General features: G+C 50.0%; 1 protein-coding gene across 26 annotated transcripts in view; it reads left to right on the plus strand.

Moving 5' to 3' along the window:
• DLG1 (discs large MAGUK scaffold protein 1) overlaps positions 1-23,617 on the plus strand; it is a 2,685,689-nt gene that overhangs the window by 670,216 nt on the left and 1,991,856 nt on the right. For 2 of the 26 annotated variants that reach the window (XM_069618616.1, XM_069618612.1), the window contains exon 1: positions 5,106-5,730. The exons of 21 other annotated variants lie outside the window; for them this stretch is intronic. In XM_069618616.1, the coding sequence (XP_069474717.1) occupies positions 5,497-5,730 (234 nt within the window). In that variant the 5' untranslated portion in view covers positions 5,106-5,496. Of the gene's footprint in view, positions 1-5,100; positions 5,731-23,617 lie in introns of those variants that run through there. 3 more of the 26 variants (XM_069618611.1, XM_069618615.1, XM_069618613.1) reach the window with 3 other exon arrangements.

Here is a 23,617-nt window from a genome sequence, read left to right on the forward strand (position 1 = left end):
AAGGAGGATTTTTGGTTCTAATCCGGGGCGCCTGAGGCGTCCCGGATTAGAAAACAAAATCCCTTTCCAATATGGCCACCATAGAAAGTGAAAGAGGTTGTTCCATTCAGGGCCCCTCTTCGCTTTCCATGGCAGCCTGCAAAAAGGAAACCCTGTTAACATATTACCACAAGCACTTTTTTCTTCCCTTTCAAATGTATCCAAATGTTAAACAACTTTATCACAAAGCCAGTCCCAGGTGGACATGGCCACTGTAATGCTATCTTTTCTCCCTTCTGGTCATGGCTAGTAGCCACATTGTGCGGATCATGAGCTTATACCATGACCCTGACATTCTGCCCACTCCCCATAGCTGCAGCCAACCCTTCAGTCAATAAACGTATACCGCTACGTTTTTTAACGACATCACGACACTTGTGTAATATGAAAACATTCCCACATCTCGTCACATCACCAACCCTAATGAGATTCTACACCTTTTTTGGATGACATTCCTCTCCACCGTAGCCAAATGTGCCCATAAGCACCTACGTGCCATGACGCAGAACCTGAAAATGAACATACAGCGACATACAACGTAACACGTTACATTTTGAGAAAATACACTGGTTTTTAAAAGAAAACATTAACATTTTAGAATTTGTAAAGTAGTTTTATTTCACAATAAACTGTCCGAGACATTCTGACTATTCCCATTTTCAATCAAATTGTAACATTGTTTCGATGGGCGTCATCGAAAATGCTAATGGTGAGGCACACGTTGTTCTTTTCCCATACACAAAGTATGCGTTTTCGATAAACCGCTTTGTTCACAGTGATTTGCAAGACGTCGCCATGACCTTTGGCCTACACCACAATAAAAGATGTTATGTTACTCCTAATGGCCACTTCAGCGTATGGACAAAGGGGGCCGGTGCGATCATCCCACAAAATTGGGACGGACAGGCAGCCGGTCACGAGCATTTGCATCTGGCGTCCAAAGAAGCCATCACCCGGCATCTGGAATCCATGGCATGCACAGTAAAGCAGGATGTAGCTGGTCAGAAAACGTAAGAGAAAATACGAATCAATACCCAACCTTTAGCAAACAATTTCAAAAAAGACAAAGAATGTGGAAACTAATACACTTATCGAAGTGGTCATACATGACATTTTAAGAAAATATTAGTGTTGAACATGGGTAAATCTAGTGACAGCCTACAAACGCCAAGAATCTGCACTCTCTATAAGTTAAAAAAAATGACAGCTACACAGAAAGATGGTACTTCAGTTACAAAGCCAAAATTAATGTTCAAGTGTTAAAAATGACATCTCGTGATTTAAAAAAAAGACCAACAGAACGTGCAAAGTGATACACAAAGCGATGTGGTCAAACGTGACATTTTAAAGAAGAAATATTAGCGTTGAACAAGGGCGAGTCTAGGCATAGCCTGCAAAAGCGGAGAATCTGCACTCTCCGTAAGTGAAAAAAATGACAACTGCACAGAAACATAATACTTCAGTTATATTGTCAAAATTATTGTTGTGCTAATAACAAATTTAAACTTGGTCCGGTGTAGAGTCGCCAAAATTAAACTTACAAGATATTTACCGCCTCCATTGGTTTCAGTACAGTCAGACAGCAATGTATTTGCACCAAAGATTCTTCGTGAACTGATATTTCATGTGCCTTACAAACATTTTTTAAACATAACATTATCAAATGGTATTTTTTGCAGACTTTCACTCCCTGCATTGTTAATGAGTTTTCCCTTTCGCTCAAGGTCAAAAAACAATTGACCCTTATGGGTTCAGTCGGATGCGTGGGCTTACTGAGCTCGCAACCAAAAAAGCAAAGCAAGTGACCTTCACTCAGAATGCAAATACATTCTCACTTTGCAACAACATATGAGAATCCATTCATGAGAACCGCTACTCCCATACACTTGCAGAACCGCTGTTTCCATCAAACAGTGCAAGCGGCTGCCTCAGATTCCAAACTCTAGGATGCCAGTCTGACTGCAATATTATTCCAAATACATTGTAACACAGACGTAGTAATTCTTCGCTGTATATTGAGCACCAGCTTCCAATTTACCGTACGACTTTGGTGACAAGAAAGCACCACTTTTTGACTTCCTGCTGCCACATCCCATCCCAACCCAGCCTTATTAACGCTCACCTTCCGAAACATTATTTCATAAGTGTAACAAGTGCAGTGGTGTCTTGTTTTATGTTACCGGCGATGTCCTCGTACACCAAAACACGAACAAAAGATGGCGGGCGCAGCGAAAGAATCTGACGCACTTCACGCTGTTCCACAACCAATCAGTGACCGCGCCACATGTCCGCGGACATGACGCTACGGATTAGCCAATCGATTTCTTGTCCGCGGAGCGAACAAGGAAGTGTGACCGCGGAGCAGACATAGATTTCACTAATTTGTTTAGACATACTTGTTGGTCGTTTTATAGAAAACTACTGGACGGATTGTCACCAAATTTACAAAAGCACGCTTTCGGGACCAAGCTCCTGCTGCAAATTTGGTGAAAATCCGTCCAGCGGTTTGGGCTGTAGGCATCCGCAATGTTTTTTCCCCCCATTCAGTCTATGAGAAAAAAGACATTTTGGTACCCCCCCCCCCTATAACTTTTCCCCCACTGGACCTAACATCACCAAACTTCCGGGGGGAACAGAGTCATAAGCCGCCCAAAAAGTGCTCTTCCTATGGAAACAGCAACTTAACCATAACTACACAGCCACTAATGTGGATGTGTAATATATATATGTATATAAAAAACACTTCAGTTGGGGGGACAGATAAGGTGTTCTGATTTAACTCCTCAAAACCCTTAAAAGATGATAATCTTGACTCACCGTGCCCCACCCGTTGATGACCCCTAGGATCTACTGTGTTATTTATTCAGCACTTAGGCCTGAGCACTTTACTTAGAAAACATATGCATACAATATCACTCAACCTGCAGTTGGTATTCGTTTATCAACCTTGGAAGGATGAAAGGCTGAGTTGGCCAGGATTCGAACTTGCGACCTGCAGAACACACACAGAGCGCAGCAGCGAGCATTCAACCCAGTGAGCTATCTTGCTGGCCTCCCATTCTTTTTTTCATTGTGAATACCATTTGTTATCTATGTGCTCATGGGCTTTACAACAGGGGGGACGCCAAGTTAAGATTATCACCTCCCACATCTGCTGAATATCAATGATTTTATTGCGTTAAATCTGATCACCTTTATTGTCCCTTAACTAATGTTTTTTCAATTAATTTCAAGTGTTTTGGACCAGTCTGCTCATGTAACTGGTTGTAACAGCACCTCAATGCCCAAGACTTTTTGTGCACTTTACAAATGTAAAACATATTTAAAAAATAAAAATGGGTTTCTTTAGTGCCCACTAACAACGGCCTTTGGCCCTGACCAGTGAGCATGGCCTTTGCCCACTGTATATTTTAATACACTAGGTTTCTTTCAAGCACTCTCGTCCTGGCCTTCGGCCATGGCCACTGCACATGTTGCACCAATCGGTTTCTTTGGGGCCCATTGGCCTGAGCCTCTGGCACAAATACCAATTTCCTCCTGCCTAGTAGATGTGATCACAACAGACGCCCCACCCCCAATTTATTTTTGTTTCCTCAGTTTCCGTTCCTCCCATGGTCCGTAATCACACTGTAATTACTGCTATAATGCCTGTTTTTAGCTGATGCATTCCTCTCTGCCCCCCTGTTACCACTGTAATATCGGGACATTCTCGACCCCTCCCACCCCCCCCCCCCCAGCTGCACTTGCCCTACCAGGCTCCCTCCTCCTGTACTAGCCTGGCGGGGCCTACACCCCTACTGAGCTCGATCCATCCCCATGCTTGCACTTGGAATGACCCCCTCGCACTTGTCCACCTATCCTCCCCTTAGCACTCGACTAGCCCAAGGCCCCCCCTGCTCTCTGCCACCCTCAGTACTTGCTTGCTCTTCACTGTTCCCTTCCCACCTGAGCATTAGCGCATTCCGCAGTCCCACTCCCTGCCCCCTCTGCCCTGCACTTCTTGTTGCACAATGCAAACGACACAAGTCCTAGTAGGACCGTTTTTTGCGATTCTTCATCCTTGTTTCTCCCCCCTCATTTTTTTTTGTCTTGTGGCACCTTGAAACACCATTTGCTGTAAAGGTTCATTAAAAATAACTAATGAATAAATACATACACTGACCACATAAATTCCTGGGGAATTTTTGATTTTGTTGATGCATCAATACTTCTAGAAACGCAACTGCTTCTAATTTCTGTATCGAATTGCAATAGGGAAGGCGGGAGTAAATTCAGCATGGTCAATGGTTTCCCAATTTTTACTTTTCCAACCACAATCTTTAGCGGAGCACCTTTAGTATTACAGATATATTTAGGCGCTTGCGGGTTTTATTTCCTGTCAGGGATTCGAATATCCTCCTTTTCGTTAAAAATTGCAAAGGAATTTTATGTCCGGGGCCCAGGCTGCTGTGAATGCAGGGAGTGAGCCGAGATCTGTAATTGACAGCATAATTAAAAGAATTGTAACTGTGTCTGCGTTGGGCACATTATGCATGTATGATGGGTATAATTGTGTCAGCCTTACATATCCTAATAGACATGGTCATTACAATTGCTAGGTCTGTGCTCTAACAGTGCGCCCGCATGTTAGACCCTACTGCCAAGAACCCCTTAATTACATTAAATACTAATCTCTCGGAGACGATAGCTGTACTGCATTAAAATGGATTGTTCGCATTCGCCTTTGTTTTTTAAAGCAAAATACGATATTACTGAAAATGAATATCAATGCAAGATAATTACCGGAACATAGCGCTCGACTTTACCTTCTGCAAGTTTACATACGTGGTTGGTGTTTTGTATGACAGAAATAGCGCAAGCTCGCACGGTGCAATAACATTACACCTTTCTTGTTTGGTTCAGGCCATGTTCATAATTAATGCATGCATTGAGAATGCCATTGGATTGAAGTGAAGGCAGTGATTGAAACTTGGTAATTCATAGCTACTCTCCCCTCCCCCTGACATACACACACACACACACACACACACACACTCTTCATTAAATCAGACAGCCCCTGGGAGCCTCGGTAGTGCAATGCTGGGAGCATCCTTCTACCTGCTAATCGACCTCACTTCCTGGCTCTCAGGCTGCTTAGTTATCTGCTAACAAAAGAACAGCAGCCTTTCATCCCTGCAGACCCGGCTGAAAGAATGATCGTGAAACGGAAACCCAAGTTGCTTTGCCTCCTCAGACTGCAGTAATGAGCCCCGCCTTCCAGACAACGGCCAGGTAGAGGGCAGGGGGGAGCAAGCGGAAGGGGGGCGAAAAATGAAGCTGGTTTCTCGAGATGTTCTCCCGCCTGCTTTGCTAGCGATGCTGCTGTAATTCTAGCTGCAGTTATCCTGCTCATTTCGCCGCTCTGCAGCTGGGAGAGAAGAGTACGCCTGCCTGGCAACCACCTGCAGAGCTGCGGAGATGAATTACATTTTTGGGAACAACACCCTCCTGTACGCGCGCGGCTCCCGAGGTGGAAACGCAGGCTCCAGCCACAGCTCTGTAGGCCCCAAGCAGAAGCCCTGGGCCCGGAAGGGTTCGGCAGAGGAGCTTCGGGCTGATGCGGAGCCCTCCCGCTGGCAGCAGGTAGTGGCCTTCTTCTCTCTCCGGCACAGCTTTATCGACTGCATCTCTGTGGCTGCCAGCTCCGCCCAGGTAACTCGCCACTTGTTCAAATTATTCCCTCTGCCTTTCCTATTGTCGCCTGACCAGGCACCGGCGGCATTCCTTATGCGTCCCCGGCTCCTGTCCACGCGTGGCATCTTTATTTATATCACTCGTCTATTGCCGATTAAAAGAACGAACGGACCACACGAATACCATTGTTTATATTTTAACCATTAACCACAATCGGACTGAGAACGTGTGCTAATGACGCTGTGAATTGGTTAGTTGTGGATTATGAAATGTGTACCGGTATGTCATTACACAGATTTTAGTTAAAGCTTTTAAAGTGGATTTGGAGTTACTCAAGCCTTCATATTCATCCTCTATACAGGATACATTTTGTTTGTCTTCTTTTGGCACTGTCATGTGACTGGTGTTTTTTTAAGGGATAATCTCTCCCCCTTTTGACCAGATTTTTGCTGTGCTGCTCAATGTTTGTACTAAATTGCCATCTGTTCGACTTTTCCTGCTTCTCTTTGTTGCTTCATTAGTCAAGGATGCTAAAGTAATGAGGTTGCTTCTCCCATCTGAACATTTCATTGTAAATTGCTCAAATGTTACTAAAAGGGTGATGGACAATTTATTGCATAGGATGGGATTTCGGGAAGACATGTTAGACAAACGTAAACATTATGATGGGAAGGCAACAAGTCTACAAAAAGTTTTCAAACTATTTTTCCTGTCCATCAAGAGAGATTATTTTTTAATTGTAACAGTGACGTGGTTTATGGACAACCTAACACGGACTAAAAATCACCATCAATGTGCAATGTATTAGAAATGCCTACAATTGCTTAAATTAACCTGCATCAGATTTCGCCAAAAATCATCATTTTTATCTTGCATTGTAACTCCAGCTAAAAAACAAGTAATCAAAAAACAATAAATAAACCAATGTTTGAGATTCAGTGCAAAAAGGATCAGGACAAAAACGGCACAGCAATTTTGTTGACTTTTCAACCGAATCCCTACAATGTCATGTTAATTGCAGATTGAAGCTAAAACGCGTATAATCTGTACTGTTTTTTTTTTTTAAGGGAATTTCTCAATATAGTTCTGCACCAACTTATAGTTCGGAAAAGCATCAAGATATTCTGTCATTAGCTTTTATTTACATGTGTGGTTATGATTTCCAACCCATTGCCTTAATATTATTTCCCTCTCCCATTGCAGCTGTCCACTGCCTTTATAGTAATAGTTTTCAAAAATTCTCACACTCCAATATAATTTGATAGGGCATTAGAAGAGCCTAATTTTGCAGCTACTCTATACGTTGCATGGGAAGTGTTATCCTGTGCATTCTTATTCTTGACATATAAGCCTCACTGTCTAACAGGCCTGCAGTGATTTTTGGTGCCCACTTCTGTTCTAATCGTTTATACCGCCAAGTATTGAGCTAGCCCAATGGGTGATCTCAAACTGCAGCCTTTCACTTTAGACAACTAACTTACTTCTATAGTTGGAATGACGTCAGTGATATACAGCACTTTAGGAATTAGTTTCATTTTATAAGTCAATAAAAGGTGCTGCCATGTAACATTCCCACCCAAACTTATTTAGTCTAACAGTGACAGGCTGCAGTTTACCATAGATCACTTCCTCTAAATGTTTCGAATTCATGTCGTTATGAATTTTAACCCAGATATATAAATTCAACTGCTTCCTGCAGCAGTTTACTATTTAAATTCAATGTAAAATGTTAGCTTTGACAAATGCAGCGAATAAATCTGTTTTTGAATTCCTCCAAACTAAGAAACCGATCCTAAAGAGTACTCCCATGTAGCATCTGTGGTGTGTTCAAGGGTTGTATACGAATTGATCGTTTTACAACTGCTCGAATGACAATTGACCTTTTCACAATTGACCGAATTGTGAAGGTCAATTGTACCATATATGTGGGGGGAAACCCCCCACCCAACGCCAAACCCCCCAAAACAACATATATATATATTTGGTCAATTGTGAAAAGGTCAATTGTGAACCTTTAAATTCGGTCAATTGTTCATTCGAACAATTGTAAACGACCAATTTGGGTAATACCGTGTTCAAGGTGTATGCCTGTTTTGCCTAATAAGAGTTAATCATCCACATAACCGAGCCATGTGTAATCCAGGAGCAACATTCTCCAGCATGGGGTCTGGCATAGATTCACATGCTCATGAATATTCCCCGTCAGGCCGGGAATCCTCGGTAAAGAAAAAATCAGTATCGGTTTTGTTTCTGATCTGTCTTTCTTAGTAGTAACCAATCACTGATCTCTGGGTCATACTGCCCCCAGCCAATGACTGCCCTCTACCTAAGCCCCTCCCCTGGCAGCCATCCTCAGACTTTTACTGCACGTTCAAGTGTTGGGAGTCCTCGTGTTTTAGCTCTCGAGCTTTTACTGCGTTTTCACACTTTTTCAGGAGATTTTTTCTCATTTTTTCGGTTAATCGAGCCTCAAGCTCCACCGTTTCTACTTCTGATAACGGCGACCGGTTTCGGAATTATTACACGCCCCTCAAGGGTGAAGTTTTCGTCGAGTTACGTTTCTTGGAGTATTCCAGAAGATCTGTGGCCTACCTCAACGGACATGGCCCAGGACAAGGGAAGCTCGACACCCGGATCCAAGCTGTTCAGGAGCTGCCCAGGATGCGGATTGCAAAATGTTTTCAAGGAGGACGAGCATTCGAGATGTCTCTACTGCCTTCATGAGGACAAGACGCATGTGGAGGACTGTGCGTTCTGCAAGAACCTGTCGGAACGGACCAAGCAAGATCGTTCCCGCCTCGCCGCCTGGCTGTAGAAGCGCACAGCAGGTGAAAAGGCGGAGAAAAAGTCTGAGCGGTCTTCTAAGTCCTGTGAGGGCGCCCCCGGCAACGGGGGCCCAACAGAAGGCCAAGCACTGCGAGTCTGCGGGCACCGGGAGCGCCGAAAGGTCGGGCTCCTCGGCTGCCAGGCAAGGCACGACTTCCCCGGCACGATAAACCACGAGCCAGCGCTCTGGTTCGGGGAAGAGGAAGTCAGAGAACCCGGGTAAGTTTCTGTAGAGGCCCCGGTCGATCTCGAAGGGAGCCGAGGGGGAGCGAGGCGATGACCCTGCCCCCAAAGCGAAGGCCCAGGACGCACCTAAGGTGGTGAGGGCCTTGATCCACCCGGCAAAGGCCTGTATCGAGGTTGCCGCAGCGGCCCTGGCAAAGCCGGCAGAGGCTAAAACAGTGGAGGCGGCCTCGGGGCTCAGTTTCCCTGCCACCGCGGCGGGAAATCCTCTTTGCAGACCATCGTTAAGACCCCGGCGGAAAAAGAGGGGGGGGGCGGTGGCCATTACGTACTCGGATTCAGCCTCCGAGGAGGATCCGGTGGAAACCGTGAAAGGCCTCAACAAGAGGTTCATAGGCCTCAACGAGAGGTTCGAGAAGGTTCAATCCCAGGGGAAGGTACCCGCTGATCTAATCGAAGATAGCAACGATGGCGACGAGGGCCCAGTCCATCGCAGCCATTACCCGAGCCCAGGGTAACTTGGCAGCCATTTTGTTGGCGATCCAATCCTTATGTACTGAGATAAGGACGAGGCTACCACGGACCCCGAGGGAGGATCCAGAACCAGGCCCGTCGGGAAGCCCTCCGAACAAGCGGAGGAAAGTCCACCCCGCTCCGCCCTTCGTGCCCGCGAGGCCTGTGGACCCCTCGTCGGACCGTCGGGAGGATACGGTGACAGATACAGCGATGGGGACGGACGACGGCGGCGATGACACAACGGACATCCTGTCATCACCCACCCCCCCTCGGGCCTCTCCGCCCGACGAAATTGGCTCTTTTCACGCCATGATAGCCAGGGCATCCGAGCTCTTCCAGCTCTGCCCTGAGGAACAGAAAAAGGAAGGTTTTCTTTACCAACGACGAGAGGCCAAGAGAAAGACAGTCCTCGCGGTGCTGTTGCTCGACGACATCTGGGACGAGGGGCTGGCTATCCTCAAGAACCCTTCCACGACACCCATCAAGAGGGACAGGTACGAGAAGTAGTACCGGGTCCCCGATGCCGCCCCCTTGTGTCTCAGGGCCCAGCCCACGCCAGACTGTCGTCTCGGCAGCGGCCAAGAAGAAAGCAGCGGGTGCGGCGGCTTCAACTTCCACTTCCCCGCCGGGAAGCGAGGGCAAGAAGTTGGACTCCATGGGACGACGAGTCGTCATGTTGGCGGCAACAATGATTCAGGCGGCCAATGCCTTAGCGATTGTGGCCCGTTATGACAGAGAGCTTTGGTTCAAGATGGCTCCTCTGCTAGACTTCCTACCGGACGACAAGAGGGCGGAGGCCCTACAGATTCTGCAGGAAGGCGAGGTGGCGTCGGATCACGCCATAGCGGTGGCAACGGACATTGCCTATGCCGGATTTCGCCAACTGGGCAACAGGGTTTGCCTCCGATGACGAGGATGGCTCAAGGCGACGGACTTTCGCCAGGACGTCCAGACCAGAGTGTTGGACATGCCGTTCGACGGCAACAACCTGTTTGGAAAGACGGTGGATGAGTCCCTCCAGGCCATCAAGACAGACACAAACAGCCCGAGCCCTAGGAGTCCTTCAGCAATGGCGGACCTTTTGGAGCTCCGGAGCCAGACGGGGAGCCTCCAAGGGATCCAGCGGCGGCTCTTCTACTTACCGCCAGGCGGCACGCTCCTCGTCCCAGGAGGCCTACAGAGGCCGCGGCAAGCAAGGAGGGTCTCGCCGCCGTCGGCAAGGAGGCCAAGGCGGCAAGGCCTCTTCCAAGCAGGACTGAACCGGCCGTAGCGTCGGGCCCCGACCGAAGCACCCCGGTGGGAGGCCGGCTGACGAAGTTCGTCAGCGTGTGGGAGTCCATCACCACCGACCGTTGGGTGCTGGACACCCTGGCCCGCGGACACTCGCTGGAATTTCAAGTGTCCTCGCATTCCTCCCGTGGCCAGGAAGGAGAATCACGTCCCTCAACTGCTGTTGGAGGTAAGGGCGATGCTCAAGAAGGGTGCCATCGAGCTCGTCCCCAAGAGGCTCCGGGGCTCCGGAGTATACTCAAGATACTTCCTCGTCAGAAAGAAGACAGGCGGTTGGCGCCCCATCCTGGACCTGCGTCGGTTGAACAAGTACATCAAGGCACAGAAATTCAGGATGGTCACCCTCCAGCACGTGCTGGGACAGCTGGAGGAGGGCGACTTCCTATCGTTGCTGGACCTGGAGGATGCTTACTTCCACATCCCCATTCTAAAAGGACACAAAGTTCCTCAGATTCGTAGTCCAGGGGCGTCACTACCAATTCAGAGCCCTGCCGTTCGGATTAAAGTCGGCACCCAGGGTGTTCACCAAGTGCCTCGCACCTCTGGCTGCGCCTGCAAGGGATCCACGTCTACCTACCTGGATGACTGGCTAATCCGGGCAAGGACAAGAGAACTTGCCATCGAACACACAGCGAGGACCCTCCGCCTGCTCACGGAGCTGGGATTCACCATCAACTACCCCAAATCCCATCTGGTCCCGTCACAGGTGTCACTGTTTCTGGGAGCTAAGCTAGATACAGTGAAGCGGTTGGCATCTCCGTTGGAAGAAAGGACGAAGGCCATTTTGGGCAAGGTGCAGCGCCTGTTAGCCACGGATGTGGCCAGAGTGAGGTCCATCAAGTCCCTCCTCGGGATGATGTCCTCATGCATCTACCTTGTGCCCCTTTGCAGACTTCGGATGCGTCCGCTACAAGAGTTCCTCGACGCCCACTGGATTCAAGCGGCGGGAAGCTTCAAAGACAGAATCCCGTTCGAGGCGTTCCGTCGGGCGATTCTATGGTGGGGTGCCCGTGCGCACCTCGTGGCAGGCATGGACTTTCAGGCCCCGGCGTATCGGGAGACGGTAACGACGGACGCCTCCCTGGAGGGATGTGGGGGCCCACACCGCAGATCTCTACGCAAGAGGCCTCTGGCTCCCGGAGGAGAGGTCTCTTCACATCAACATCCTGGAGCTACGAGTCATGTTCTGGGCGCTCAAGTCGTTCCTTCCGTCGCTCAAGGACAAAGTGGTGAGGATCTTCACCGACAACACCACCACGATGTTCTACATCCGGAAGCAGGGAGGCACCAGATCCCCAGCCCTATCCAAGGAGGCCCAGGATCTGTGGCACTGGGCCGTCACCCAGGGGATGTTTCTGGTTCCCTTCCACCTGGCAGGAATAAAAAAACACCATCGCCGACTCACTCAGCAGGGAGCTGCACTCGTGCCACGAGTGGGAACTACGCCAGGACCCGGTGGATCGGCTCTTTCAACGGTGGGGCAAACCCCAGATCGACCTGTTCGCGACGGCGACGAACTCCAAGTGCCAGAGGTTCACCAGCAGGTTCACACAACCGAGGAGCATGGGCGATACTTTCTCGTTCCCTTGGGACGGCCTGTTCCTGTACGCGTTCTCTCCGTTGCCGTTGCTGCTCCGTCTCATCAACCAGCTCAAGATGACCAGGTGCAGGATGATCCTCATCTCACCGGCGTGGCCGAGACAGATCTGGTTCCCGGACCTTCTGGACTTGTGAGCGTCCCCACCCATCAAGCTGGCGACGGACACGGATCTTCTCTCCAGAGAAGGAGGCGCCATTCTCCATCACGACCCGGAGTCACTGAACTTGCAGGCTTGGCTCCTGCCGCACTAGAGTTTGGAGGATACGATAGCCCGGCTGACTGCAGAGAGGTTCTTGCAAAAGCCAGGGTGTCCTCAACTCTCAAATGCTATGGACATAAGTGGAAGAGGTTCTCTGTCTGGTGCCGTGCACAGAAGATTAACCCTCTGCGGATTACGGCCCCTCAAGTATTGCTGTACCTATTGTCACTGGCCAAAGCTGGACTGGCTCACGCCTCCATCAAGATACATCTGGCTGCCATTTCCCGATACACCAGAACTACAGGACAGGCGTCCTTGTGGTCTCATCGCCTGGTGAAGGAATTTATGAAGGGACTACTCCGATCGTTCCCGCCGGTGAAGGCCCCTGCCCCGGCGTGGGAGCTCAACGTGGTGCTGACCAGGCTCATGGGTGCCCCATTCGAGCCTATGCATTCGGCGCCGTTGAAGTTCCTGTCGTGGAAGATAGCATTTCTTGTGGCCATCACCTCCGCACGACGAGTGGGAGAGATCCAGGCCCTATCTTGCAAGCCTCCATACTTGCTTTTCACGACACGAGGGTGGTGCTGAGGACGCACCCCTCCTTTATGCCCAAGGTGCCGTCGGACTTCCACCTCAACGAGCCCTTGGTGATGCCAGTTTTCTTCCCGTCGCCTTCGTCTCCGGCCGAGAGGACTTTGCACTTGCTGGATGTGGCTAGAGCGCTGAAGTTCTACGTGGACCTCACTAAGAGTTTTCGGAAGACATCACAGCTGTTCGTGAACTTTGGACTTGTGAATCAAGGGAAGGCTCTCTCGAAGGCTTCCATTTCCAGATGGCTCTCCGGCTGCATCATGCACGGTCAACGGTTGGCAAACCGACCGCTCCCCAGCCGTCCGAGAGCCCATTCGACCAGAGCGATCGCTGCTACCACGGCGTTCCTGTCTGGTGTGCCCCTGCTGGACATCTGCAGGGATGCTATGTGGTGGTCGACGCACACCTTCACAAGATTCTACTGCGTCAATCGGGACTCCAGGGAGGAGTCCAGGGTCGGCCAAGCAGTGCTGCACAACCTGTTCGCTTAAGGTGAGCCTGGTGAGAAGGTAAGAGATGCATAATGTTGAGTTGTTGTATTGCTTAATGTTGAGCCTGTTGCCCCCTCCTGTGGTTGTGCATGTGTATACTGCTATGTATTCTTATATTCATGAGCATGTGAATCCATGCCAGACCCCATGCTGGAGAAGGAACAAGTTACTTACCTGTAACTGTTGTTCTCCAGCATGGGTCTGGCATGGATTCAAATGCAACCCTCCCTCCTTCCCCTCTGCGGCTCTTCACTTGGTCATACTGCCACTTTACGTGCTACCAAATCTGAGGATGGCTGCCAGGGGAGGGGCTTAGGTAGAGGGCAGTCATTGGCTGGAGGCAACATGACCCAGAGATCAGTGATTGGTTACTACTAAGAAAGACAGATCAGAAACGAAACTGTTACTGATTTTTTTTCTTTCCCGAGGATTCCCGGCCTGACAACGGGGGAATATTCATGAGCATGTGAATCCATGCCAGACCCATGCTGGAGAACAACTGTTACAGGTAAGTAACTTGTTCCTTCCTTAACTTTACCAGTGCGAAACACCCAAATCTGAGGTGTATAAATTAGATGATATGGCGCTAGCATGCATCCCAGTGCTCACTTTCTATGTCCCTGGACAACTTTTAAGTTCATCCTCGTGGGTGGAGGAACTTTACAGATGCTGGTGTCTATCTCCCAGTGTGTAAGTATAATTGAACTGGTGGACACACGCGTGCAGACACACACTTACGCGCACACCCCCACTTACGTGCACTTCCACCTTACGTACTTACACCCACGCACTTACACTTTCGATCCCTACAGTAGAACTTGCACTGCTGCAACTGGGCGCCAGCAGGAGGCGGTAAGCCATACCATGGCTATTAGCTGCTGCTTATCTCTCTGCCACTGCTCCAGCATAAACAGGCTCCTGTGAAAAGGGATCACGTTTCACGGGTGCAATTTTATTTCATTATAAATGAATGGGAGATGATGGCAGTGGAAGACCGAGGCATGCAAGTGCACCCAATCTGCGAGTGCCTGGTGTGGCATAGGATGTTAATGAAGCTTGTGGGGTGGGGTGGGGTTTTCTCCAGAGTGGAGAACTGGGCAATGGGAATATCTGGAGGTTTTCACATAAGCAAGTGCCTCTGAAAATCCAGTAGGCTTTGTGACCTTTCACAGACCAGGGCATGTTGGGGATGAATGTACTTTTTTAAATGATAAGCCACTGTACTTAAGGTAGCTTAGCATTTCTAGTTTAGGTTGTTACATTGGTACTTGGGAGTTGAATGACATTAAGATGGCCAGTTAAGTGCTCTGTAGCAAGCCACATTTAAAGCGTGGAACCCTTTCAGTCTAAAGGGCTTACGTTTAAGCGCAAAGTCTAATCGCTTCTTCCTTCTGCATTATTACTTTAAACTTAATTACGAAGACGGTGATGTACATAGGGAGCTAAAATTCAAGTTTTAAGCCAGCCGTGAAATTCACTTATTACCTCAATTCAAGACATACAAACAGCACACCTTTTCTTACTCGCCAAGAGTCAATTTTTACAAGCCAATGGCAAGTCCACATTTTTCACCCTGATCTACAAGTAAACAGCGGTTTAGGTTTCATTGATGGTATTGTTATCACTGATTGTTTATTCATGGCTGACCACAAACTTGTCAGATTCTTGACACTTTCTTGGTCGTGGCATTATCTAATCCAGTCGGAGTGTGGGACTCGTTTTATTGGCAAGGGCTTTGTGCCGAACAGACCTTGTCTGCCACTGGCAGAATTAACACCCAGACACACACTATGAATTAATTTTCCAAGTGTAAAATCAAAATATCTCCAAGTGATGAAACAAAAATTGAAAGCGAGAAACAATAACAAATGGCAGATGGGAGTGATTCTACCAGTAGTGCGTTTGTCATATACTTTGTTCAAATTTTCTTCCCTATTACATTTTGTTGTTTTGTTGCATTTATGGTAAGCTCTAAACTTTTTTAGTACACTTCAAAAATGTTTCTCTTTAGTTTAATGTCTGCATACACAAGCGCGCGCTGCACGATACCTGAATGGTTTCACTTTCGTTATACAACAGTGCTACTGGTCAACAATGTTGGCAGAAATCCATACTAGACCGTGTTGACCAACCTGAGACACTAAATATGTAAGCTCCAAACGGAGCACGTTAGTATTTATTTTTTAGGCCATGTTGAGTAATTGATAGTTAAATGTTTGCGTTTTACATTTTGGCTACTTGCCCTGCCCTACAGGGTTAATGTTTGCATGGGATTCTTGACTTTCAAATCTTCGTCGGTTCTGAAGGGTTTTCAGCTATTCACGAACAGTAATGGTACAGTGAAACTAAAGACACGCTTTTCATGCACAGAGAAAGAGGAATCCGGTTACTGCATACACTCATTGATCAGGCCAGTTGGCAGTGCCATAAAAGAGCGTTAGCGAAGAAAGTAAATGCATGTTGAGTCGAAAAAATATACAACTTTTATACATTGCTAATGTTTTGCATACGTGATGTTTTTGTTGTTGTTTTGACTGTTTTGTGAAAGCATAGTTTCTTTTTCATGCACTGCATTTGCAAATTTAAAATGTACGTTTCTACAAGCTATGTTAGCTGCAGTCTCAAAGGCTAGACATAGCCTCTATCCCAGCTCTAGGTGTAGCGGCAAATTCACAATCAAGTTTTGGGTACGACTGCAGATTTAATATGTGGCTTAGCTGGTCATTTGGAACTGTAGAAAGTAAGCGGTGTGTGGTTGTGTCCAAGGTGGAACAAGTGACTGGCAGTCTGCGATGTACTCTTACGTCCCGTCCCCTTTCCTCCATACTCTATAGGCTTCCCTTCCTAGGGATAGGAGACAGAACCTATTTCACCAGAAAAACCTTCTTCCCCTTTAAATTTAGAGGCACGCAGGGGTGTGGCCCTGGGAGCATGTGCTACCCTGACTCCTCCCACTGGCACCACTCCTCAGACCCCTTTTCTGCATCGACAGGAAAGGGCCAATTTCATCAGCGCTCCTGGGTTTGGCCTTGCCATGTAATTCCACACGCTCGTCCCCGGATTCTTCTCTTATCTTTTTGTCTTTGTCATCTAGGTACTTGGTCCTCCGGCGTCGCACTCCTCCTTCAACTTCAGCGGGTTTCAGATGTGTCCAGCCTACGAGGGACTCTTTCCCACGTCTGACCCTCACGCTCTTTGCCTCCGCTGCCTTGGCCCTGACCAAGGTTGCACTGCATGCAACTCTCTGACTCCATGCGCACTGAAGATCAGGCTAGCTAGGTGGAGAGAACTCTTCGAAGCGTCGCCTCCAGAGGACTTGAAGTTTATCGAGCAGAGATTGAGGCCCAAAGGAGGGCCGTTATTTTCCTTCGCACCCGGTAAGGGCGACACCTTCCAGAGGAAACGCACAAGTGGGAGGAAACTCTCAGGTACTATTACCAGCACACGCACCGAGGCTAACCAAGCTACCGGCCTTACGGCCGAGGGGTCTTCGGATCCTACCGGTATCAGTGTTGAGGGACTGCAAGGTTCTTCTACTGGGTCTACACCCGAGGAGCTACGCCCTACTACCGGCTCCATTTCCGAGTGGGAGCCTGCATGCAGCACTACCAGTGACAATGACGAGGGCGATAAGCCTCCCAGGCATAGACCTGAGGTGCAGGATAGGTCTATGTTCCAACAGCAAGAGTCTTGGGCGAGGCCCTGTCTGGAGGGCAATGCACCATGACTCTGGCACGCAGCCTGACAAAATGGCCGCTGTGCCAGGCAACATGGCCGCTAGTCCAATGCCACTCCTAGGAACAGAGCAGGCGGGTGAACGGGTTTCAAGGTGGGACTGGTGTCAACCAGTTATGTGGCCTACAGTGTATCCATCAATAGCGCAGGGCAGGTTCCCCCTACAACCCAGACTGTGTGCACTCTGGCCACAGCAGCCCACAGCTACTCAGTCAGTATCCCCTGCCTCCTCTTCAGCCTCAGAGGACAGGTTCTTCGAAAGGTTTTTGGGGCTGATGCGAACCACCCAGATGGGTGACATCAGAAGAGATGTAATGGTATAGAGGTGCACTCTAATTCAACAATTTAAGATTGTAATATTTTGTTATTTTGATTCTTCAATCATAGTTTAGGTGCTCCCGTGTGGGTCTCTGCTACAAGACCTATGACATATAACAATGGGATGGTCCACCGTGGAAATTGGTGGGCTAACACGGGGCACACTTTTGTCTGAGTTTAATCTAATCTAATTGAATTGACTTAAAGATATTACACAAAAACACTTTTGAAATTGATTTACCAATATATTTTTTCCTATTAATCGTGTTAATTTAACATTGAAGTAAAATTGTATTACTGAATTAAACCTACATCATTGCAGTAAACACTTTATATAGAAATAATTTCAGCCTATATTTCTGATTTTTTTATACAGGAAAATATTTTTCATTTCATTTTCAACACAAATGAATGTCTTATAAGTCATCTACTTGTACGACGCGTTTACGGGACTACCCCTTCATCAGGTGCATTTTTAGTTAAATTCTGTGTCCTTTGTATCCATTCATTGGAACAACTTCAAAGGAAGGTAACTGTCTGTATGATGATCCAAAGTTCAATAGTTTATTAAATTCACACCGTTTCCGCAGTGATTTTGGACTCCGGAATGTTTATTTTCAAAGAACGTACTCGTGGTTTGTTGGCTAGTGCTGTATCATTTTTAACTTGCTGCCTCCGTGTTTCCCATGATTTTGAGGCTGTGTTGCCTTCCTGCCGTCTGTGGAAGTACTTGACGTGCTTGTGTGCCGCTTTCCTCGGTTTACCGGTCCAGTGTTTGCAGGAGTTGGGAAGCTTACCTCCTGCTCAGAAACCATCACTGTTTCCGTGGAAACGACGAGAATAACAGTGAGCGAACACCCGCGCCCGATCCAAACTGTGAATGGAAGCGGTAACTCGACTTGGCTAACAGTTGAACAAACACCGGACCCGTAAACAGAGGAAAGCGACACGCAAGAACGTCAAGTACTTCCACGGACGGCAGGAAGACAACACAGCCTCAAAATCATGGGAAACAACACGGAGGCAGCAAGTTAAAAAAGATACAGCACTAGCCAACAAACCACGAGTACGCTCTTTGAAAATAAACATTCCAGAGTCCAAGATCACTGCAGAAATGGTGTGAATTTAATAAACTATTGAACTTTGGATCATCACGCAGTTACCTTTCTTTGAAGTTGTTCCAATGAATAGACCTATAAAGGACACAGAATTTAACAAAAAATGTACCTGATGAAGGGCTAGTCCCGAAACCCGTCGTACAAGTAGATGACTTATAAGACATTGATTTATGTTGAAAATGAAATGAAAATGTATTTTTCTTTGTATAAAAAATCAGAAATACAGGCTGAAATGATTTCTTTTTTTAAAACTTTGTTTATTAAGGGAACGGTTCACAGCAGGACAATTCTCAAAAGCAGTGCAGCACAGCATGTGCATAATATCGACAATGACATACATCTGTGGCAATGAGGCAGGCAACGTCACCTAAGGTGACGGAGTAGGTGTTACATCAGCATCCGATATCAAATCACAAACAGATGTAGCAGCGACCATATATCTTTGGGGCGACAGGGCGTCGGGACCGATAAGACAAAAAGTTCCTCATCATCATTTACCATACACAAGTCTTTCAGGAAGTTGGTTCGGTAGGCCCTGCAGTGGTTTTCCAACATTTAAGGATGCAGCGTTTGGCAATGACACATGAGAGATTAAAAAACCTTCTTGTGGTTTCCTTCACCTTTCCAATGTCCCCAAACAGGTATTTAAGGGGGGACGGAGCGGCTGGGATCGCCGTTATTTCCTCAAGGAGTTCAGCCACTTCTTGCCAAAAGTCCGCAATAACAGGGCACGACCAGTACATATGATACGCTCCAGCATCAGGGGTGCCACATTTCGAACATGTCCCTGTGCAACCCTCCACAAACTTACCTAGCCTAGCCGGGGAATAATGTAACTGATTCAGGATTTTAAATTGGATCAATCGGAGTCCTGAGTTCATGGAGACCGATTTGGTGAGTTGACAATATCGGGCCCATCTCACGTCATCAATCTGGGTGCCTACATCTCGCTCCCAGGTTTCTCTGATAGTGTTTCGTGAGGGGGAGTGTGTTTGCACAAAGGTGTATAGCGACGAGATTCCCTTATGACCATCCGTCATCACCATAGTTCTGATACATTCATGTGTCTGGGGTTCTGCCGGGAAGGAAGGCCATTTCTCCAGCATGGGGTCTGGCATGGATTCACATGCTCATGAATATTCCCCGTCGTCAGGCTGGGAATCCTCGGTAAAGAAAAAACCAGTATCAGTTTCGTTTCTGATCTGTCTTTCGTAGTAATAACCAATCACTGGTCTCTGCGTCATACTGACCACAGCCAATGACTGCCCTCTACCTAAGCACCGCCTCTGGCAGCCATCTTCAGATTTTTACCGCACGTTCATGTGTTGGGATCCTCGTGCTATTGCTCTCGAGCGTTAGTGCTAATTTTTCACGTTGTTTTCTCAAAACTTCGTTTTTTCCGGTCAAAAGAGCCTCAAGCTCCACCGACTCTCCATCCGATCAACGGGGACCCGTGTCGGATTCGTCTGCGCCCCTCAAGGGTGAAGATTTCGTCGAGCTACGTTTGGAGGACTCCAGAAGCTTCTCAGGCCCGGACATGGCCCAGGAGAAGGGAAGCTCGACGCCCGGAAAGCTATTCAGGGTCTGCCCTGGATCCCAGCTGCAGAACGTCTTTGAGGACGAACACTCCTTTTGTCTCTGCTGCTTACATGAGGACAAGACGCACGTGGAGAAGGACTGTGCGTTTTGCGGCAATATGTCGGAGCGGACCATGAAGGACCGCCACCAACGCCTCGCCAACTGGCTGGAAGGGAAGAGCCCGTCAGGTGAGAAGAAGAGGAAGAAATCCGAGCGGTCTTCTAAGACCTTTGAGGACGCCTTGGTGACGGGGGTCCAACACAAGGCCAAGCACCGCGAGTCCGCTGGCACCGGGAGCGCCGAACGGTCGGGCTCTACGGGCGCCAGGCAGGGCGCACCCTCCCCGGCACCTTCAGCCACGAGCCAACGCTCTGGGTCGGGTAAGAGGAAGGGCGAGCACCCGGCGAAGCTCCTGGAGAGGCCCCGGTCGAGCTCGAAGGCCCCATCGGAGGGGGAGCGAGGCAGTGTCCCCCCCCCTCAAGGATAAGGCGGTGAGCGCACCTAAGGTGGTGAAGGCCTTAATCTATCCGGCCAAGCCCTCTATCGATACTGTCGCGGCGGCCCTGGCTCAGCCTGTGGAGGCTACACCAGTGGTGGCGACCTCGGGGCTCAGAGTCTCCCTGCCACCTCGGAGGGAGTCCTCTTTTGTGCCCATCGATAGGACCCCCGTGAAATCCCCGGCGGGGAAGAAAAAGGGGGGGCAGGGCGTCGTCGTAGATTCGGCTTCAGAGGAAGAGCTGATCGAGGTCTTAAGCCACGGCCTTGGCGTGGATGAAGACCGGCCCGTCGGGATGGATCCCGACGCAGGTGACGACGACAGCGTCGAGGGTGCCGACGGGGCCCCTGATCGCCCGTCGGATTCCCCTCTGCCAGCGCCGCAAGACAACTCGGCGGCCATTTTGTTGGCTATACAGTCCTTATGCTCAGAGATAAGGACGAGACTACCGTTGCCGACGGAGGAGCCTCTCCCGTCGGGGGATCCTGAACCGGGACCTTCGGGTGTTCCTCCTCCCAAGAAAAGAAGGATTCACCCTCCACCTCCTTTTCAGCCGTCGCGACCCGTCCAGCCCTCCTCCCCGTCCACCCGAGGGGATGATACGGGGACTGACACGGCAGCGACGGGTACGGACGACGAGGTATACGACGAGGACCTCCCGTCGTCACCTCCCACCAGGGCCTCTCCGCCCGACGAGATTGGATCGTTCCCCTCCATGATCGCCAGGGCATCCAAGCTTTTCCAGCTCTGCCCTGAGGTGAAGAAAAAGGAAGGATTCCTTTATCAACGGCGCGAGGCCAAGCGGAAGACGGTCCTCGCGGTGCCTCTACTGGACGACATTTGGGATGAGGGCCTCGCCCTCCTCAAGAACCCTTCCACGACGCCAGCTAGAAGAGACCGGTACGAAAAGAATTACCGGGTCCCGGACGCGGCCCCCCTGTGCCTCTGGGCGCAGCCTACCCCGGACTCCGTCGTCTCCGCGGCGGCCAGGAAGAAAGCGGGGGGGGGGGTGCGGCCTCCACATCGACTTCCCCACCGGACGGCGAGGGAAAGAAATTGGACGCTATGGGACGCAGGGTCATCTCGTCTGCAGCGACGACGATTAAAGCGGCCAACGCCTTGGCTATCGTGGTCCGCTACGACAGGGAGCTATGGTACAAACTGGCTCCCCTGCTAGACTTCCTACCGGACGACAAGAGGGCGGATGCCCTAGAGATCCTACAGGAAGGTGAGGTGGCGTCGGACCACGCCATCACTATTGCGACGGACATCGCCGACACTGGATTTCGCCAGTTGGGCAACGGCGTGTGCCTTAGGCGGCGTGGATGGCTCAAGGCTACGGACTTCCGTCAAGACGTACAGACCAGAGTCCTGGACATGCTGTTCGATGGGAACAACCTGTTTGGGAAAACAGTGAACGATTCCCTTCAGGCCATTAAAGCGGACACTGAGACGGCCCGGGCCCTTGGGGTTCTACAGCAACGACGGACGCCCTTTCGGAGCAGCGGAGGCAAGGGCGCCTCCAAAGGTTCCGGCGGCGGTTTCTCTACCTACCGTCAAGCGGCCCGCTCGTCGTCTCAAGAGGCCTACAGAGGACGAGGCAAGTCTGGAGGACCCCGCCGTCGTCGCCAAGGAGGTCAAGGCGGCAAAGCCTCGTCGAAACAGGATTGAACCGGCCGTGGGGTCGGGCCCCCACCGAAGCACCCCGGTGGGAGGCCGGCTGGCGAGCTTCGTCAGCGTGTGGGAGTCCATCTCCACCGACCATTGGGTGCTGGACGCCTTGGCCCGGGGCCACGTGCTCGAGTTTCAAAGAAGGTGCCCGTGCGTCCCCCCCCGTGGCCAGGAGAGAGCTTCACGTCCCTCAGCTTCTCCTGGAGGTAAAGGCGTTGCTCAGGAAGGGCGCCATCGAACTCGCCCCAAAGAGGCTTCGGGGCTCCGGAGTTTACTCGAGATACTTCCTCGTGAAGAAGAAGACGGGAGGATGGCGCCCCATCCTAGACCTGCGACGTCTGAACAAGTTCATCAAGGCGCAGAAGTTCCGGATGGTCACCCTCCAGCACGTCCTGGGTCAGCTGGAGGAAGGAGACTTCCTGTCGTCGTTGGATTTGGAAGATGCCTACTTCCATATTCCCATCCTAAAGGGGCACCGAAAATTCCTCAGGTTTGTGGTCCAAGGGCGTCACTACCAGTTCAAAGCCCTCCCCTTCGGACTACGGTCGGCACCCAGGGTATTTACCAAGTGCCTTGCACCGGTGGCGGCGCAGCTGCGCCGCGAGGGGATCCACGTCTACCCCTACCTGGACGACTGGCTCATCCGAGCCAAGACGAGGGAGCTTGCCGTGGACCACACGGCGAGGACCGTCCAACTTCTCACGGACCTGGGATTCTCCGTGAACTACGCCAAGTCCCACCTGGTACCCGCGCAAAACGCACTGTTTCTGGGAGCCAAGCTCGACACAGTGTCCCTTCTGGCCTCCCCGTCGGAGGAAAGGACCAGGTCCATCCTGGGCAAGGTACATCGGATGTTGGTTTCCGACGCGGCCACGGTGAGGTCCATCAAGTCCCTCCTCGGAATGATGTCCTCTTGCATCTACCTCATTCCCATGTGCAGGCTCCGGATGCGCCCGTTGCAGGAGTTCCTGGACGCGCGCTGGATCCAAACGACGGGCGGCTTCGAGGAGAGGATCACACTCGACGAGAGTTTCCGCCGAGCGGTCCGGTGGTGGGGCACCCGCGCGCATCTGACGGCGGGCATGGACTTCCAGACCACCAGGAGACAGTGACCACGGATGCCTCCCTGGAAGGGTGGGGAGCGCACACCGAAAATCTGCACGCGAGAGGCCTCTGGCTCCCGACGGAGAAGTCCCTCCATATCAACGTCCTGGAGCTCCGTGCAGTGTTCTGGGCCCTCAGGTCCTTCCTTCCGTCCCTCAAGGGCAAGGTGGTGAGGATCTTCACCGACAA

The sequence above is a fragment of the Ambystoma mexicanum genome, chromosome 10 (assembly GCF_040938575.1).
Source record: "Ambystoma mexicanum isolate Mex_15411 chromosome 10, UKY_AmexF1_1, whole genome shotgun sequence".
Taxonomy (NCBI): domain Eukaryota; kingdom Metazoa; phylum Chordata; class Amphibia; order Caudata; family Ambystomatidae; genus Ambystoma; species Ambystoma mexicanum.